The sequence below is a fragment of the Aspergillus fijiensis genome (genome assembly GCF_003184825.1).
Source record: "Aspergillus fijiensis CBS 313.89 unplaced genomic scaffold BO72scaffold_25, whole genome shotgun sequence".
NCBI classification, from domain to species: Eukaryota; Fungi; Ascomycota; class Eurotiomycetes; order Eurotiales; family Aspergillaceae; genus Aspergillus; species Aspergillus fijiensis.
In genome coordinates this window covers 401,615-417,956 of record NW_024469001.1, presented here as the reverse complement: position 1 = coordinate 417,956, position 16,342 = coordinate 401,615, and the positions used below count along the sequence as shown (strand labels likewise).

Genomic DNA, 16,342 nt, shown 5'->3' with positions numbered 1-16,342 from the left:
TCATTTCCATCTCAGATTTGTAAGTCGACGTCAGGCACAGACAATGTCTCTGCTATATTTATCGAATTCGAGGTTGCACAATCCCGTTGGTAGAGGTTGTGAGACATCAGGCGTACCTCTCGTGTTTCGGCCAATGCGGGATGACCTCGTCGATAATTGTTTTTCCAGGTGTACATCAGGCGTGTATTACAGCTTTGCTGGCCTAAAAATGCCCTTAGAATCAGACTTGTTCTCTTCTCCAGAATGCCTCACGAACCCATACAGCGTAAGACCTACGCTTAGAAATAGTAGATGCTGCGTAGAAAATACATTACGATCTCACCTGACACGCTGAAATGAACCTCGAAAAAGCTCAGCCTCACGACCCCAGAAATTGTTCAGCGCAGCGGTAATACGAGCCTCTTGGCCAATGCTTGTCTTCGCCAAGTCAGATCAGCCCAAGGCTTGGTTGCGGATTGGATGTGGGCGCGGTCATCATGTACAGTAATTGTACAGTACATTTCGGCTACCGCGTGCTCGACGAAATTTAGACTTCGACCATAGTGACTGTGACCAGACAACAATAGACCGGGGCAGGATCACCCCTCCAACTCCTGCAACTGCGCCAATTCCCAGTACTTGCCCCGCCTCTCCATGAGTTTCCGATGCGTCCCCCTTTCGACAATTCGCCCATTTTGGAAGACCAAAATCTCATCTGCGTGCATGATCGTCTTCAAGCGATGAGCCACAGCGATGGTTGTCCGACCGGCCATTGCCTCGCGTAGGGCCTGTTGTACTTGATACTCTGAGGACGTATCTAATGCTGAAGTTGCTTCGTCTAGGAGTCTGTTTGCCTGTCAGTCCGCTCGTCTAGAATCATGCGGGAGAGCCAGAATCACGTACAGTATTTTCGGCTTCCATAGCAGGGCTTTTGCAATGGCCATCCGTTGACGTTGACCACCTGAGAGGTTGGATCCGTTTGCTATGATGGGTGTTCCGAGTCCTTGAGGAAGGGACAACTAGTATGAATGGATTAGGCGGGGAATCCAGTGACCTGGTGGTAACAGGTACTCACAACGAACTCTTCCAGCCCCACCTTGGCCAGAACAGCAAGAAGCTGCTCATCAGGGATGACTCTGTTATCACTATGAAGAGCCTCCCGGATATCTTCGCCCACAAGGCACGGGTTCTGGTCGACGAGGGCGAAGTAATGATAGTATGACACAAGATCGTACTCGTCGATCGACGCCCCATTAAGCGTAATACTACCAGAGCCAATAGAATAAAAGCGCTCAAGGAGGTTGATCACAGAGCTTTTCCCGCTTCCAGTTGCTCCAACCAGACCGATAAAGTGTCCAGCGCGCGCATTCAGACTAATACTATTCAGAGTCCAGGACGCAGAAGGGCGGGTGGGATACCTGAAGTGAACTTTCCGCAGTGCGACATCCTTGACAGTGCTTGGGGTCGGCACAGCACCTTCTGATTGAGCAAAGCTTGACCCATGCATAAGACTTTGCATCCGAGAAGCGGCCATCTGCGCGCCTGCGATGTCCGGCGCATGCGCAAAGAGAGTCGACGCCGCCTGGGATCCCCACACAATAGCCGCGAAGCAGACATAGAACTGCTGAAGAGAGTACTCTCCTGTGGCAATGAGATGGACTCCTCCATACCAGAAGACAAAAGCAATGCCCAACACACGAAAGAACGTCCCGCATGCATAGACTACGCCGGTCAAGATCCAGTATCTCTCTCGAACGTCCTGCTGGATCTGGGCGGCAAATGCCGCGCTGATGGTGCTCTGCAGCCCGAGGACGGTCACGGTTCGGACTGCGGTAAACGCCTCATGTGCGACTGCAACTGCATCGGAGTTCCGTCTGATGTATCTTTGCACATGCATCACAATGAAATACTGCACAAATCCCGACGCGGCGATGAACGGGATTATCGCTGTCGAGGCCAATCCCAGCTTCCAGCCAAAGGCACACCCGACAGTGACCCCAGTGACGAGCATGAACACGCTCTCAGCAGTCAAACCAAGGGATGTCCCTGAGATGCCGATGATCTTCTGAGCGTCGGAAGAAAGAACACTGAGAAGGGATCCGGTTGAATGAGCCTCGTCATCGAAGAACGGGAACCCCTTTGAGAGGAGGGATTCGAATAGGGAAGCGCGGGCTCGCATGTGAAGCATGGATGCAGAAGCTGCAAAACAGTATCCCCGGCCACAGTATATCGCAAAGACAAGAGCACCATGGATAAGGTACATCAGAGCCCAGAACCGGGCGGGGTGATCACCCGTACTTAGCTCAGGGTCAATGATAGAAACAATTCCATTCCCGAAGAAGATCGCGTGAAGGGGATAGCTCATGCCTGCAAGGATACTAAGAAAACCGCCAGCTACAAGATAAAGCAGTTCTGGGTCATTGAGCTTCCAAACAAATCCAAAGCTACCCCGAGGGACCTGGGTAGATGCAGAGCCATTGTTTGGCTTATGGATGATTGTACCCAATTTTGTAATGTCCCTCCCGTCTTCAGTCGACACATCCGCTGAAAACGAGTTTCTCTCATATTGCAATGCTTCCTGAGCTGGAGGTTCCGTCTTCGTGCTCTGTTGCCTGACTAAAGCTTGGTAAATGTCGCATGTGCGCATCAGTTCTGCGTGTGAGCCTTGAGCCCTGATCTGTCCATTGTGCATGACGATAATCTTGTCGGCATGCTGGATTGTGGACAGTCGATGCGCAATCACAATTGTCGTTCTCCCCGTCATCGCTGCATCTAGTGCCTTCTGGACCTCCATTTCACTCTTGCTGTCTAGGGCGGCGGTGGCTTCATCGAGAAGCAGAATCGGGGGCTGGGACACGATCGCCCGAGCGATAGCGATTCGCTGCCTTTGGCCTCCGGACAGGCCGGACCCGCCGAAGCCTAGTGCTGTATCGTAGCTATCAGGCAGGTCGGAAATGAAGGAATGTATCTGAGCAATCTTGGCTGCTTCAACAACCCGCTGCCTGATATCTGCTGCTGTTAGGCTCTTACCAAATCAATCAGTACACGATCTCCCTGGAAAAAGGTAATCTGACAGACCTGTTTCAAAGAAACATGGAGGCCGTAGGCTATGTTGTCGTGAATTGACGCTCGGAAGAGACCCACATCCTGATCGACGTATCCCATCTGGGACCTCAACCACGAGATGCTGAGCTCTTCGATGGCTTCATGATCTACCGTTATGCACCCGTTGGATGGTAGATACAATCGCTCCAGAAGACAGAGCACCGTTGACTTCCCAGATCCTGAAGCACCAACGAATGCCACTGTCTGACCTGGCAAAACGTTGAAAGTAAGGCAGTCTAATATCGTTCGATTCGGTTGGGACGGATATGCGAAGTTCACATTCTGAAATTCAATCCATCCGCGAAAGGACTTGATGGTGCGACCTGCAGAGCATGCAGAGTTTGAGGGTGATGTACGATCAATGACCGAAAGAACTCGACTGACTGCGCCATGAGCTTGAATGATAGCGGGTAGAAAAGGGAGAGCCTGGCTAAGCATTCCTCCGGCAACCGTCATTGCATACAAGATAGTCAAGGCTTCGGCGATGGTACATGCCGATTCATGAACCCGGCGATTTGCTTGCCAAATCTACACATTGGCAATCGCTAAGAGTCAGTCAATCTAAGTTGATAGGGAAGTAGGACCTACATACACCTAATCCATTTGCCCAATGAAGGACGGTGAAAGATCCGGCAACAATGGTACCGAAAATAAAACGCTCGCGACGCTCGAGCAGAATAGGACCTCGAATGATTTCCTGGTATTTGTTCGTGTATCTCTCCTGACTTCGGTACGCAAGAACAGCTCTCATGGCACCAAGCACATCTTGCGCGAGGCTGTCTGCCTTTACCCAGTTCACCTGCCCTTCCCGTTGAGTCCTGCTCATCCAGGATCCAAACCCACCTACTACAAGCATTAGAGCTAGAGGCTGGGATAGCATGATTCCCGCAAACTGAGGGTTCTGTGAGAAGGCGATAATGATGGCCACGATGAAGCCGGCGAAACCGGAGATAAGCATGCCCATTTTCTGCGAAATTCCTTCCTGGATCGCTCTTATGTCGGTGTCAATGCCAACCGTCAGCTGGCCGGACCCGACAGCATCGAAGTACTCCAGATTCTGATGTAGAGCAGCGTCGAGGTACTCTAATTGTAGTCTCGCAGTAATCTTTTCGCCGAGGCGATTGAACCCCCAGGTGCTACACAGAGTCGATAGAAGGGATCCGATAGCTTCCTAGATCTATTAGCCGACGTTCAGCCCTCGTCCGGATGGGCACTCACGGACCGATGTAAACCATCCATAGTGACAGCTGCGTGGCCGATTGTGCAATCGTGTCACTTCTCTCGGCTTCATCTGAATTGCCGCTCATAAAGTGATCGATGAATGATCCGAAAATGAGCTACACGAGTCAGCTTTAGTGTGACGCTGTGCCGATTGGGAGAATATTTACCGTCACCAAAGGAAGCGCTGCACCGGCAACCAGCGCACAAAAGACGCATATAACCAAGCCCCATCTCTCATAGCGAGTGGCATAGGTGTAGGCTGTGAATAATCCAGCTCTTCGTGATACAGAGTCAATTTGCTCCTCGATCGCTGTGCCTTGGGTCTTCCCATCCTGGAAAGAACACCGGGCAATCGGCTGGATGTCATCAAGCAAAATAGCATCAGACATTTGATTCCACCGGGTTCCAACCAATGATCGGACCTCACTGATGTTGAACCCTCAAGTCGGCCACTTATTGCTATTCCACACAATTCGACACCACAACCATTGCTGTTTCAGTCACGTGAGATGGAATAATTCATCCAGAAACTCGAATGCAAGAACTGTGTTGCTTGAAGAAAACAAGCTGATACGTCACAAAATGAGGACCGTCTCTGTGTACAGCCGGTTTGGCGCGTGTGAGTTTTGCAATGCACATTCCTCAGCAAACGCGCCCCAAGATTCGCGAAAGACACAGGATAACTCAGACTTCCTGAACATGAATTGCAAGTAGTCTCCCTCCGCATGACCCACCATTGAGCAATTGCTGCTTCCTTTGTTACAGCATGATTAATAGTGCACTGTAATAATAATCAGTGCAGTTACGTAGGTGGCTCCAGGTTGATCAAGCCAAATCGGGACGCAAGAGTAACTTAGTACTGGCTAGTGAATGCAAGATCATGGATAACATCGACCACTGCAGCTGAAGACCCGGCTGAGACCCACAGTGGTATGAAACCATCTAATTTGTCCGCCCAAAATATAATCTTGCTCTGGCACGTCAAATTGTCTGCATACTCAGGTTTCCAAGGTCTTGTCGATTTCCATCAAAGCAGAATTCAACAGTCCGACAATTTTCTCCCAGGCCCCCTCTCGTAGAGTGCATGAAAGCCACCAGTTGCCCACGGCGTCTTTCCCTATCACCCGCAGCAGATTCCTCGTTGAGTAGTACCCATCAGTGTGTTCCGCATAACCTATATACGAGGGTCGCCCCAACTGGTTGGCTCGTTTTGACAAGGGAACCCCTGGTCGGACCACGGCTGCGGAAAAATCCAGCTCGAAGAACCGGGCCTTGTGATGGTTAGTGCAGGCCATAAACACCAGATTTGACTCGCCGACGAGCGGGATTGTCTTCAACAGCGAGCGACTTTGGAGGGCCGCCAAGGCATGCACCTGCTCCTTGGTCCGGTGGCGACTCAGCGCGCGACGATTTGCCTGCGCCAATGTCCCTAGACTGCCCCCCATGATCTCCGGCACAGAACACAGGGTGTAGCAAGGGAAAATGGCGTTGCCGATGTAAGCGCTCCCGGTCGGGAACCAGTCGCGGAACAAATCCCGAATCTCGAACATGTTCATCGACATGATAGTTTGATCCGGTGACAGGTCCAATGCCCGAGTCACACTCTTCAGCCACCAAGAAAGCAACACATCACTCTCGCTGAGATAGGAAAATGCCGTGCCATCGGAGGAGGGGGTTTCCTGCAGCACCTCCTGTCGCATTCGGTCCACCAAGCGGCCAGGGATGAGGAAAAGGTGATCTTGTTGACGGTGGAACCACATGTCGAACAAATGGCGGATTCCAAATCCGACGATCCCAAGTCCCTGAAGGACCCGGTCGGCATGGATGTAGCTTGGTCCTGGAACTTCCACACCGAGCGAGGCCAGCGGGTCCTCGGACAGGTCTCGAAAGGGTGGAACTTCCCCAAGTTGGCCGCGCAGGACGGCTGTCCAGGCTCGCAGGAATGTTGAGCGCCCGACCGCGTCCATCAGCGTATGCGGGTGTGTGATTGTCAACAGGGTCGAATCATCAAACAGGACCACATGAATTCTGAGCTGCGGTAGATCGGACGAAATCCAATCCCTCAGAACTTGGGGAGAGCCATGGCCACACACTAAGGGAATGAATTCGGCCGCGCATGGGGCCAAGAAGGGTGCCTTGGATGATGATGTTCGTGGGAGACGAGACCCCAGTGGGTGATCATTGATACTCGAGGTATGCTTTGTTGTCGTGAAGATGAATGCTGATCGGGTATCGTCATACTGGGTTGGGATATGGTATTCAAGTTTTCCTTCTGACTGAAGACCAATCAGTGTTTGGCTTAGAGGCCTTTCAGTGTCAGTCAGTAGGAAGGAAAACCTACATTCAACCTCAACCGCGCTCCCAGCTGTCTCCAGTTACCTATATGAAGCAGAGTATGTAGTGCTTCACGTAGCTTCGTGATATCGAGCACATCGTCGAAGCCAAAGGTACAGTCATGAACCAATGAGCGCAAGTGTGGAATGTCATCCCAGACGCGTAGAGGGATGATTCGATCGGTCGGAAAAGTTGGGACTTGACGATGCCCAAAAAGTATTGATAGTAGACCCATCGTCAAACAAGGTGTGACGTATTTGTGAAGGATGAGATTGGCAGTATGTCTTGGTTGGACCTTGTTGAAATTATAATCGAGGAGTGGATGGTTGTGGAGGCGATGACAAAAGCAGGTACCTGGGAATAGAATCCGCTTAAGGTAGGCACTGACCGCGACGGGCAAAAGGTGCAGACAGGACTTGCCCTACTCGGTAGGCTGCAGCTACTTAGTAACTTGTACCTTAGCTATGAGTGGGACTATTCGCAAGTTCTTCTATTTCACAAACTTTGGCTATACCTCGTTCGCGAGTATCGGAAACCCATTTGAATGGCCGTCCTGAGAAGCAGATACGACATTAACCTTCCAGAACCAGGTAAACCAGACCACTATCTAGCATTTGGCATAGATAGGCTTTCAGCTCAACCCAACCAACACACCATTATCATTCTCCAGCGTCATCGATAGCCTCTCAACCCACGGTCCTGGATTGTAGTTTGTTACATGTGTAAAGGTCTGCAGTAGACGAACAACCATGTAAGAGATGAAAATCATAGCATAACGTTCTAGTCAAGGATTATCGTCAGCGCTGACCTTCGCTGGGGTATAGGCAGGTACTCACTTCCAGGACAAAGTCGGGGACCCTTGTTGAAAGGTATAAACCCGGTGACATCGGCGCTCAATGTTTCCCATCGCTCGGGTCGAAATTCCTCGGGATCCAAGCCAAAGCTGGCCTCCAGTCGGTGGCTAGACCAGGAAGAAAATACAAGAATGTCGTCCTTGCGAATCAGAACCGGTTTGCTGCCATCAAGACCGCCACCGGATGGCAGAACAGTGTGTTTGTTTGCCGTTCGCGCATTCAAGGGAGCCACTGGGAAGAATCGCATACCTGTGACGAGCCATCATAAGCAACAGAGTCAAAAAAGGTCGAAGGAGCCCATACTCTCATGGATAACATGTGTGAGGTAGGCGATCTTCATGAGCTGGTCGTAGGTAGGAGGGTTGGAACCTATCTCCCCCATTATAGTTTGTCGTAATTTTGAGACCACTCGTTCATGCCGTGACAAAAGGAAGAAGATGCCCGACAATGTAGTAGCAATGCTATCGTTAGCTAGCAAAATACTGAGAGCCTGGTTTGCCAATTGGGCGGCATCTGCTCCTTTATCTCTCAAGCCCATCATGAGATAGTATCCCTCTGCGCTATCCTGGGACTGTCCCTTCGCCACTTCCCGCTCTGCATAATCCATGATAAAGCGACGCGCCCGCGCACAGGACTGTTGGAACTCTAGTCTCGTCGAAAAATGACGCAGTGGGCCACGAAAGCCGTCACGAACGATAGTCTCCTTGATGATATGTAAGTCTTGCGCAAAGCGCTTCTTTGCCGGCGAGGGACAAGGATGCAAGGTATCGATCGAGTCCCCAAAAGCAAATCTGCTCTGGATATCAATTGCAAGACTGATGAAAAACTCCTGGATATCAAACTTCTGGCCATCGGGCGGTACACGCTGAAGGAAAGTCTGGAACTGCTGCTCAAACATCGCAAGGTCACAGATTCTGCGGTTGTTGGACATCTGGATGCGCAGCTGGTCGCGGATTGCTCGCCAGTCGGGACCATCAACCGTGAAGATTCCATGAGGTGTAATGGGATCGAACAGATGGCCCCGCAGTTTGGAACTGTCATAATCCGCGAAGTTCGTTGAGAGAATGTGTTTGATGTTAGTCGGATCGCATGTGAAGTGAATCCGGTAACCCAGAATCTGAGACATATAAGTGTTCCCATATATCTTGAACAGCCTATCCGTATACTCGAGTGCAGTTTTACTTCGGAAATGATGAGCGAATTCGAGCAGTTTTGTTACACCCAGCAAGTCCCACCGAGGGGCTTTCTCCTTGACCACATTCCCGCAAACGTACTGTTGCTCGAGCGCGTATATTTTGTGTGCTTGTCGCAGTGTTAACAGCCAAATGAGTGTGGCAAAAGCCATGACACCCAGTCGGAAAAGTTCTGGCGGCATTCCAATGGTCATAGTTGCCTGACTCATAATCCTTGGACTCAATGCTAGCTAGGCAATTCAACCGGCTGTTATCTGAGAATGGTTCCGCCGTCTGCGAGGCGTGTAGGAGCGCTCGTAAGAGGCCAGCACTGAGACCTGCAAGTAAAAGTCCTTATTGTGTCTGCACTCCGCGAGAGCGATGTAGCGACACACCAGAAATTGCAGTTATCTTGGGGTCCATGTCAATTTGGGAAAATGTAGCACGTGAGATGTTCAACATTAACATAAGCCCACTAGCCTCAGCTGCAACAAGAATCACAGAAGCAAAGAGACCAAGGACAGTACCTGTAATGCTGTAGATTTACTCAACGCATCTTTATGCAGGTTAGAGGTCAGATGCGATGCGTCTTCTCCGACCCATCACACCACTGCCCGCCAATCCCACACTAGCTATGCACAAAAGTAGCGCTAGGAGATCGGCCACTTTTGCACAACACCATTTCACGCTAACCATTCCTCTGAAGATTATTGTTCGTGGCATCCAAGTCCGTCCAATTCGTTGAGGGCTCATATCTGTTGCAGATCGCTGAGTAGCATGAGTTTATTTGTTCTTCCAGAGTCAGGCTTTTCTTTACTTCGAGTTGGTCAACCAACTGCTCATGTACATATTCGAAGAAGATACCTTGCAAGGAGAACATTGGAGCGTCTTTGCACTTCTCGTCTTTGATTGTGTGCAGATTCCATCGAGGGTAGCTGCGGGATTAAGCTCGAGTGGGTTCCTTCCTGCTCCCCATTTGTATCGAGGATTAGATCTGTTGTCCCTACCGCACCACCATTGACAGCAGCCTGTGCATCTGGCTCGAGGAAAAGAGCATCACTCTCCAAAAAAAAGCGATCGTGATCGACAAAGAACACAGAGACATAGACGATGTCCAAGACCGGGGAACTTGCTTCGCTCGTCAAGGACACACTCGATAAAGCGACCGAGTTTTCTCGCCAAACGGGGCATCCAGACGGTCACTGGTGTGGTGAGCTCAAATCCAACGCAACCATCACCTCCGAATATGTCTTTCTCCGATACGCTTTAGGCCTGGATCTGACGGTCGATAGACCTGCATACACCCGCTGGCTCCTGTCCGAGCAAAATCCGGATGGCTCGTGGGGTCTAGCTCCAGAGATTCCCGGCGATGTCTCGACCACAACAGAGGCATACCTAGCCTTGAAGATATTAGGAGAAGATGTTAACTCTGCGCCCATGCAACGAGCGAGGACGTTTGTGCTTCAGGCCGGGGGAGTGGCTGCTGTCCGGGTGTTCACACGCATTTTCTTGGCCACCTTTGGGTTGTTTCCGTGGACCGCAGTACCGCAAATCCCGGTAGAGCTCATCCTCCTGCCCTCTTCGTTGCCCATAAATGTCTTCAGATTGGCATCCTGGGCACGAGGGACGATCGCCCCATTGTTGCTTATTTGCCATCACCAGCCGGTGTATCCGTTGCCAAACGGGCAGTCGGCGAACAATGACTACCTCGACGAACTATGGAAGGACAGCACAAATAAAAACGTGCCCTATGGCAAGTCAATTTGGACCTTGGCGGCGGACTTCGACATGGCCGGTCTAGCATTCACAGTTGTCGATAAATTCTTGTATCAGCTCGGGGGGTTGCGATCGGTGCCATTCATGCGCACTTATGCGCGCCGCAAATGTGTTGAATGGGTCCTCGACCGCCAAGAAGCCTCCGGCGATTGGGGTGGAATCTTTCCTCCGATGCACGGGAGTATGTATGCTTTGCTGCTCGAAGGATACCGCCTTGATGACGAGCCGGTGCGCCTCGGTTTCGAAGCTCTGGAACGTTTCGCCTGGCAGGATGAGCAAGGCAAAAGGATCCAGGCCTGCGTGTCCCCAGTCTGGGACACAGCGCTTATGACCGTCGGGTTATGCGACGCCATGTCCACAGACAAGAGACATCTCGACCGAGCGGTCAATTGGATTCGACGTCGTCAAATCTTTGATCTGCGTGGAGACTGGCGCGTCTACCGTCCCAACCTCGCGCCCGGGGGCTTTAGTTTTGAGTACGACAACACGTGGTACCCCGATGTAGACGACACTGCAGCCATCATTCTCGCACAGATCAAACAGGACCCGACGTCAGTATCCTCTTTCTCCGTGGTGCAAGCCACCAATTGGATATTGGGGATGCAAAACCCTGATGGAGGATGGGCTGCCTTTGATGTTGGGAACGACAAGCTTTTCCTCAATAAGATCCCTTTCAGTGATATGGACAGCCTGTGCGACACCTCCTGCGCCGACATCACGGGTCGCATCCTTGAAGCATTTGGGTTGTTGATGCGAACTCCCGATAAAAGCAACACGGTCGTGCACCTCTACCCTCAGCTTCGTCTGGCTTGCCATCGTGCGATCGGCTACCTCGCCTCCACCCAAGAGCCTAATGGAAGCTGGTTTGGTCGATGGGGGTGCAATTATATTTACGGCACTTCCCACGCGCTGTGTGGTCTGGCCTACTTTATTGACGAGGATAAACGCGTTCAGAGGATGGTAGATCTTGCGAAAGAGTGGTTAAAGTCTATTCAGAATGTTGATGGTGGATGGGGCGAATCGTTACTCACGTATAAAGACCCAAGTATGACGATCAAGGGCCACAAGTCCACTGCAGCGCAGACTGCGTGGGCGCTGATGGCGCTGCTGGCATATTTGCCACATACAGATGAGATAATTGCGCGAGGCGTCAGGTACCTCGTCGGGTCTGTGGAAATTGTGTGTCGGAAGACGGGAGAATGGACGGAGAAAATCTCCACGGGAACAGGGACGGATAAAATGCACGCTGGAACGTGGACGGATAAACTGTACACAGGAACCGGATTTCCGAATCATTTCTATCTGGGATACGTGTATTACGCCCACTACTTTCCCATGATGGCGCTGGGAAGATATATGCAGAAAGCGTCGGCCCAAGGATGACGGCTCGCGCGGTGGACTGTTTTGTATCAGGCATTAGGAGTTAGTATAACGTGAACATAGTGGACCATTCCAGTTCTTTGGGCGAGACTGTAGCTGACCTAAGTCCGAAACATGAAGGAGACTTGAGAAGAGGATATCAAGGACAATCATCCTAATTCCCTACCCTGACCACCAGCCTTGCTTGGCAAAATGCACTGGAAGTCGAAGGGCATGAGGCGAGTGCGTAGCCCGAACTCGCGCATACATGCTCTCATGAAGCCATTGTTGCAACATTGGGCTGCACAGGGTAAACCAAACTTGTTTCCGAACTCTTTATCAGCATAATGTTCCGAGTCACGTCCCAGAGCATCATCGGTTTTTGTGGCCAGGCCGCGTGGCGGTTCTACATATTCAATGAGCGACTTGAGCTTCTCTTCGGCACATATTGTTCTATCTCAATTCAAATGATCAGTGACGTATATTGTCATCGATAGAAGTACTTGGTTCTGCGTCTTATGGGATGTAGAATGAATTACATACGAACCATCGAGGATAAAAGAGAGACTGTATGTCGCACTCTGCCTCCACATCACCTTCTTCTTTCAACCTGATCTTATCACAGCAACCTGTATGTGATCTAGTTGTTGAGTTTCATTCTGCCAAGCGTGCGAGTGAGACTAGGAGGTGTTCTTCGTCGATATAGTGGCGATGAGAGGCCTTTGTTTACACTCTGCGGCAGAGGGAATCTTCCGGTAGCCGTTATGGGAGCTTGTACGGAAAAGTCGAAGAAACAGACGCTTGGCTGGCTACGCCAACGTCGCCGCAGATTTGTTTCTAGTTCCTACGGAGAGGCAAATGTGACAGATTGATGAGAAGGTCAAAGACGCGCAGTCATTGCTATGATGAAAGTGCAGATGGAGGGAGGATCAAGTGAGGATTAAGTAAATGTCTGGAAGATGACATGCCAAACTGCGAGAAGGGTCGAAGAAGTTGAGTCGTTTGCAAAAGATGTTTGGGTGTATACTGTGCCTAAGGCTACGAGGCAGGAAATGTGACCAGAACCCAGGCCATCATCTCTTCCCTCCAACCTACGCCGCATCAGTAACTGCACACTCTTCCATCAAATGTACTCATTATTCTAGCTACCGACGAGCAAGCCTAATTGTCCTCAACCTACCTCTCATCGCAACCTAAATCTTATCCTTGCAAAGCCATCGAGTCTCTGTCCACGCTACCGGGAATCCTCACAACCACATCTCCCTGCCGCACCTCACAGTCACAATGAGTCTAGATACATTCCCACGCTTCGCAGAGCTTCCCACTGAGCTCCGCGACATGATCTGGGAGTACGCCCTCCCCACCGGGCCAATCGGACCCCTTCTGTTCTTCTACAAGCCAGGGCCCTGGAGCTCTCCGCGGATCCACGATCATAAATGGGAAATGGACGACTATGATTTCGCGAGGATGTTCTTTGATTCGATCGAAATCTCCGTGCCACTTTTCTTTGTCAATCGCCAAGCTCGCAGTAGAGCCAGGCGATGGATGCGCGAATACGAGGTGTACGTGCGCTACTACCCAGATACAAATTCCATTGTGACCGTTCGCCTCTTCCACAGAGCCGTCGACATCCTCTACGTACCACTGGAAAACTGGGATGACTTCCTGGATGAATGCTATTCCTTGCTAGAAGAGAGTCCGCAGAGTCTTTGGTTGACCGGAATCAGAACTGGAGTCACGCGCGTGGCTATTCCAATGGACGTCCTCGAAAATAAATAAAGACGCCTTGATCAAGATTGTGGAACTCTTTTACCCAGGTGACCAAGATATTTATTGTTGCGAATGGTCACCCTGAGGAAGTGTTCGCTCGCGGCGCAGAGCGGAATGTGCAACCGCGATGGGAGCTTCGAAAAACGGAGCATGCCATGCGCTGGGAGACATCTGGAGAGTTTTTGCGAGATGTGACTCGCGCTGAGCTGTGGTGGGAGGAGAGTTGTCGTGCCGACGAGCTGATGGTCATAGCAAGTGAAAGGCCGGAAGAAGAATTCGACAAGCACGCATCGTCGGACTGGTATCTGAGGAAAATGCTTCTGCGTGTTGTTTATGCAGTCAAGAGTAATGGATGATCAGAACATGTATTGCAAACTTCGGTGTTCTACGCGCATGGCTGACTCTGATTTTCTTTTTCTCTTCTTTGTCTCTAGTGAGAGAAGGCTTGCAAGCTGAAGCGAAACTGCGGTGTCATGTACCAAGAGTATCCCAGGTGTGTCAGTTGTGTGAGTTTTTCTACAAAAGAATGTAATATGCCTAGAATGCAGACATTTTTACCGGGGAAAACCATCCGCAAACCTGCTCGTACCAGCACCAACCAATCAACACCCCCCAGTAGCGCTCGACCCAACACAAACCTCCCCGGTACAATTGAACCCCACCGTCCCCTCCACATTCCCACACAGATACTCATCCGCCTTGGTCGAGCTTCCCGTGACCCGCAGACTCACATCCTTGACCGTGACATTCTCGCACGGGGCCACCGCACTACACTGGAGACTGATAACATCTGTCGAAGGCAGCGTGCCCGACACATCACTGAAATACAGATCGCGGACCTGGAACTTGGAGTTTGTGCAGTTCCCCGAAGCGCCCGAGAAGGTGGTGCATTGCGATACGGTGAACGGGGTGCCCTTGAGGTTGTTGAGCGACAGGCTCGTCGCCGTGACGTCGGAGATATCTAGCGAGGGTTAGCATTCAACTCACAAAGACCGGAGAGTAAAGAGACATACACCCCAGACCGCCACCCCCGCCGTTCGGCGGGTATCCGACCTGATCCCCAGTCCAGGTCTTGACGTACACGGCATGCGTGGTCTTCTGGTAGGTGCAATTGGAGACGCGAACGTTCTCCACCGTTTCGAATTCGTTGAGGTATTGGCCGATGCTGCCGATTGAGATGCCCAGGCCGGTGGAGAAGGTTGAGTCGGCGATGGTGATGTCGGTGGAGTTGCCCTTCAGACTGATGCTGTCGTCGCCGTTGACGACCTGCCAGTTGGTGAAGGTGATCCCGCTGCTGCGGATGGTGTTGGCCCCGTCGGTGTTTCCTGTTACCATCAGTTGAGGAGCACTTGATCTCGGTAGAAGGGTGAGCATACTGGAGGAACCGCCGTTATTGTTGAGGTTGTTGACGTAAATCGAATCGAAGAGCAGGTTCTCGGAGTAAATGATGGACATTGTCCTATCCCCGTCAGCCTTGGGCATTGATCTGCAAAGTTTCCTGCTGACAGACATACCACATCTGACTCTGGACAAACCTCAACCCCTTGAACGTGGATTCTTGTGCCGTGACGGTCAACTGATGCGGTCGGCGGGGGTAGTTCGACACGCCGGAAGTATAGCTATACCACACCGGTCCACTGCCATTGAACGTCCCGTAGCCGTGGCCGTCAAAGACAATATCCTTACCACCTAGGATCCAAGCAGTGGACTGATTCTGGTAGCCGACGTCTAGGGAATTGGCGAGCCAGTAGCTGATGTTTGTGCTCCACTGTGAGGGTAATTTAGTGATGCCCGTGGATAGGGTGCGAAATGCCCTACCAGAAGAGTTCCTTGGAGGTCAATCTCGACGTCATCCAGCCAGGTCGTGTTCATCACCGAGTTGATGTGGTAGGTGGTATTGCTGAAGCTCACACGCCCGCCGTTGCCGCAGGTTGTCAGAGCATCGAGGATGGCCGGCACATCATCGACAGCGGTCGAGTTTCCAGCCGGGACAACACAAGTTGCTCGCGCGCGCCCGCTCTTGGTAGTATCTGACAGACCAAATGCGGGTGCTATCAAAGAGGCAATGCCAGCAATGAAGATCAGAGCACTGGACAACATTCTGAGTTTCATACAATGGAGTTTGATTCTCTTTGCCGAATGCATGAGTTCAAGGGGCAGGAAATCAGGATGCTTTATAGGTAGTGAACAAACCATTATATTTTTGTACCTATACAATAAGTCCTTAGTCTGCGTTGAACATCGTCATGCTGACCCCTCAGACTCCGGGGTAATTCAACCCGACCCTGCCAAAACTCGGTTCCGTGATAGGTGCAATTTCCGATCCAGTTTCTCCACGATCTGCAGCGCCACTGAGGGCTGAGAGAAGCATTCCCCAGCTTTTCTCGGTACATTCAGGGCGGCTAATGCCCCACCCCCGGCGGGATTTAAGGTAATTCGTGGGGTTGATGGGGTCGTGCCTGAGCCCCGCATAAGCGACTGCGAGACATGGACGGGGTGCAGCTCTTGGCATGCTGGGCATGGGCTGACGATATGACGTGAACTGGATCCCTACTTCGTTTCTTGATGACTTGTGCATTTCGGATTACCCGATCCACTCGACGCGCTTTTAATACTGTCGCCGCCTCAATAGACCATCTGTCAAAAGCCGGGCGAATATCGGTCCACAACGGCGAAGGGATTACTGCGATTCTTTCTTCCTACTTGACGACGAGGACATTCTCAATGTATGTACTAAAGCAGAGAGGCGGAGTGGGTCGCCAGAATCCTTGA

General features: G+C 51.3%; 6 protein-coding genes across 6 annotated transcripts; 2 read left to right on the top strand and 4 right to left on the bottom strand.

Moving 5' to 3' along the window:
• Window positions 1–456: 456 nt before the first annotated feature.
• BO72DRAFT_119722 (ABC transporter ATP-binding protein) lies at window positions 457–4,787 on the bottom strand. Its single transcript, XM_040939002.1, has 7 exons — window positions 4,473–4,787; window positions 4,307–4,421; window positions 3,677–4,251; window positions 3,058–3,612; window positions 1,055–3,004; window positions 883–998; window positions 457–825 (listed from the first exon to the last, which is right to left on the bottom strand). Exons 1-7 carry the CDS (start codon window positions 4,692–4,694, stop codon window positions 579–581), a joined length of 3,780 nt encoding a protein of 1,259 aa, XP_040801062.1. The 5' UTR covers window positions 4,695–4,787; the 3' UTR covers window positions 457–578.
• A 359-nt stretch (window positions 4,788–5,146) lies between these two features.
• On the bottom strand, window positions 5,147–6,960 carry BO72DRAFT_404921 (LysR family regulatory protein). Its single transcript, XM_040942271.1, has 2 exons — window positions 6,647–6,960; window positions 5,147–6,581 (listed from the first exon to the last, which is right to left on the bottom strand). The coding sequence occupies exons 1-2, from the start codon at window positions 6,872–6,874 to the stop codon at window positions 5,304–5,306; spliced, it is 1,506 nt and encodes a 501-aa protein (XP_040801061.1). The 5' UTR covers window positions 6,875–6,960; the 3' UTR covers window positions 5,147–5,303.
• A 310-nt stretch (window positions 6,961–7,270) lies between these two features.
• On the bottom strand, window positions 7,271–8,838 carry BO72DRAFT_378694 (cytochrome P450 monooxygenase afumB; the record flags this gene model as incomplete). The annotated part of the gene is made up of 3 exons (XM_040941323.1): window positions 7,271–7,419; window positions 7,476–7,742; window positions 7,797–8,838. 3 exons carry the CDS (start codon window positions 8,836–8,838, stop codon window positions 7,271–7,273), a joined length of 1,458 nt encoding a protein of 485 aa, XP_040801060.1.
• A 937-nt stretch (window positions 8,839–9,775) lies between these two features.
• On the top strand, window positions 9,776–11,824 carry BO72DRAFT_429822 (terpene cyclase/mutase family protein; the record flags this gene model as incomplete). The annotated part of the gene is made up of 2 exons (XM_040943084.1): window positions 9,776–11,624; window positions 11,670–11,824. 2 exons carry the CDS (start codon window positions 9,776–9,778, stop codon window positions 11,822–11,824), a joined length of 2,004 nt encoding a protein of 667 aa, XP_040801059.1.
• Window positions 11,825–13,084: 1,260 nt separating this feature from the next.
• On the top strand, window positions 13,085–13,579 carry BO72DRAFT_459166 (2EXR domain-containing protein; the record flags this gene model as incomplete). Its single annotated transcript, XM_040946413.1, has 1 exon — window positions 13,085–13,579. The coding sequence occupies one exon, from the start codon at window positions 13,085–13,087 to the stop codon at window positions 13,577–13,579; it is 495 nt and encodes a 164-aa protein (XP_040801058.1).
• A 593-nt stretch (window positions 13,580–14,172) lies between these two features.
• On the bottom strand, window positions 14,173–15,670 carry BO72DRAFT_378561 (putative exo-polygalacturonase; the record flags this gene model as incomplete). The annotated part of the gene is made up of 5 exons (XM_040941316.1): window positions 14,173–14,531; window positions 14,584–14,895; window positions 14,947–15,029; window positions 15,085–15,338; window positions 15,389–15,670. The coding sequence occupies 5 exons, from the start codon at window positions 15,668–15,670 to the stop codon at window positions 14,173–14,175; spliced, it is 1,290 nt and encodes a 429-aa protein (XP_040801057.1).
• Window positions 15,671–16,342: the final 672 nt, after the last annotated feature.

Coding starts and splice junctions, on each gene's coding strand:
- BO72DRAFT_404921 (XM_040942271.1), bottom strand. CDS start 6,874: ATGGGTCTACTATCAATACTTTTTGGGCATCGTCAAGTCCCAACTTTT. Junction 6,582..6,646: donor GAGCGCGGTTGAGGTTGAAT/GTAGGTTTTCCT, acceptor ATTGGTCTTCAG/TCAGAAGGAAAACTTGAATA.
- BO72DRAFT_119722 (XM_040939002.1), bottom strand. CDS start 4,694: ATGTCTGATGCTATTTTGCTTGATGACATCCAGCCGATTGCCCGGTGT. Junction 4,422..4,472: donor CAGCGCTTCCTTTGGTGACG/GTAAATATTCTC, acceptor TGACTCGTGTAG/CTCATTTTCGGATCATTCAT. Junction 4,252..4,306: donor ACTATGGATGGTTTACATCG/GTCCGTGAGTGC, acceptor AGATCTAGGAAG/CTATCGGATCCCTTCTATCG.